General features: G+C 44.3%; 1 protein-coding gene across 1 annotated transcript; it reads left to right on the top strand.

Annotated features, from left to right (window-relative positions):
• Positions 1-907: 907 nt before the first annotated feature.
• Positions 908-1207, top strand: LOC127149340 (NADH-ubiquinone oxidoreductase chain 1-like). The gene has a single exon (XM_051084535.1). It carries the CDS (start codon positions 908-910, stop codon positions 1205-1207), a length of 300 nt encoding a protein of 99 aa, XP_050940492.1.
• The last annotated feature ends 848 nt before the right edge of the window (positions 1208-2055 follow it).

The following is a 2055-nucleotide window of genomic DNA, read 5'->3' on the forward strand; positions in this document are numbered from 1 at the left end:
TCGACTGATATGAAGAGCGTGACAGAAAGAGTCAGACTCACTAATCCGGCATCAAAAGAGAATATGATCCTTCCACTAGGCTTGCTTTGTTGCGGGACTGATTTCTTCCACTTTCTCTGAATGCATGTGTTAAGCAATGAAAGAAGAGAAAGAAATCCAAAAAAAGAAGAAAGAGACAAAGATCAACTCCTACGGAGCCTTGCCTCGCCTTTCAGTCGAGCCTTGTTCTTCAATATTCTTTTCACCCTTTATTCAAATCAAGGGTCCGAACTAGTTTAATTAGAACTTGTACGGAGCCTCTTTCTCAATATTCTTTGCTCAAAAGGAGGTAAGAAGATCAGATTCTTCCCACCTCTTTTCAAATAAGAAGAATTAGCTTTTCTCTCTTTCTAACTTTTCCCTTCCGCTCATGCACTAGAGGCCTCCCATCTGCGCGCACCTTGAATGCCTCATCATAATGAAGGAAGAAATCAATGAACTTTACCTACGGGAGAGTTGTAGGAGTTTCTCAGTTCTATCAGTTGAGATCATCAGCTCTTCTTATCCCTTTCTCCTTGTTCATCTCAACAAGATCCCTACCTTTGTTTTGTTTGTCTATCCTTCCTTTTCTTAGCGGCCCGATACTAAAACGATCTTCCGACCTATGAAAGGCAGAGAATACTCGTCATAATACCTCCCAGATTCCCCTCCAGCCACAATGGTGTGGAGCCTCGTCCTCTTACTTTGAGATGCTCCTTTGTCGGCGAAAATCAGATAAGCCTCCGCGGTCGGCGATTGAATGAGAAATTGCAGTTTGAAACCCTTGCTGTGGATCTGCTTTGGCTTTCACTTTCCTTTTTGTGGATAAGTTTCTTTTAGAATAGCTTCAGACTTGCACTCCTGTTAAAGCCTAGCTGAACGTAAAGTAATGGCTTTTGTGCAACTTCGAAAGGGTCCTGATGTAGTGGGATCGTTCGGATTGTTACAACCTCTAGCAGATGGTTTGAAATTGATGATAAAAGAACCTCTTTCACCAAGTAGTGCTAATTTCTCCCTTTTTAGAATGGCTCCAGTGGCTACATTTATGTTAAGTCTGGTCGCTCGAGCCGTTGTACCTTTTGATTATGGTATTGTATTGTCAGATCCGAACATAGGGCTACTTTATTTGTTTGCCATATCTTCGCTAGGTGTTTATGGAATTATTATAGCGGGTTGGTCTAGTAATTAGGGGCCAAAAGATCTTCCGGGTACACTATTGATTTCTCTTCCACAAGCTTCTATTTTCATGCTTCTTTTCTTGTATTTTTTCTACTATTCTTTTTCAGACTTATTGCTTTCGCTTTAAATAGCGGAGGCACAAAATCTGCTAGGATCGGTATCATATTGGCTCCCCACTACACGAGATTGACCGCTCCGTGGGAGGTTGGCACTTTCCTGACCTAGCCTCGCTCAAAGGAGACATAATATCTAAAGAGGAAGCCGAATCCCTTTCTGTGAGTCAGTCAATCGGGCTACCCCTTTCTTGGATTAGAACTAGCCACGAGAGATTTCGTATTCGATCCGAAGAAGTTGAAAGCAGAAATCAGAACATCACGGGAAGGCGAGATAGAACCCACGAAGCGGAAATTTGCTGAGTTTAGGGAAAGGGCCGGGTGCGGGTTCCTTTTCTAGCCCGCCAACGGATGGAAGTTGAGTGACTTCTGCCATTTCATTTCCCCGGTAGAACGAGAGAAAGGAAGGAGTTGGAGTTTAGGAATCAGAATCTCACTCTCTTGTGTGCGGCTAGCCCCGATTCTATTCTTCTCGAGTGCCTTCTCCCGATTCCCCGTACTCTTATTAAGAGAATGAAGCCAGTTCAGCCTCTTCGTGTTGAGCCATTTCTTTCCCTTACCTCTATGCCCGCCTCAACGGATCTAGAATCTTCGAAACCAGGTGGAGCGGCGGCTCCTCTCTTCTCGAGTGGATAGCTGGGGTGGGGCCTCCGTCCTTTCATTACATCCTTCCGAGCTCTTTGCTCCTCTCATTTCTCAAGCTATCACTACTGCTTCCTCGTGGTCGTATTCAAACCGAATCCGA

This window comes from Cucumis melo, chromosome 5 (assembly GCF_025177605.1).
Source record: "Cucumis melo cultivar AY chromosome 5, USDA_Cmelo_AY_1.0, whole genome shotgun sequence".
NCBI classification, from domain to species: domain Eukaryota; kingdom Viridiplantae; phylum Streptophyta; class Magnoliopsida; order Cucurbitales; family Cucurbitaceae; genus Cucumis; species Cucumis melo.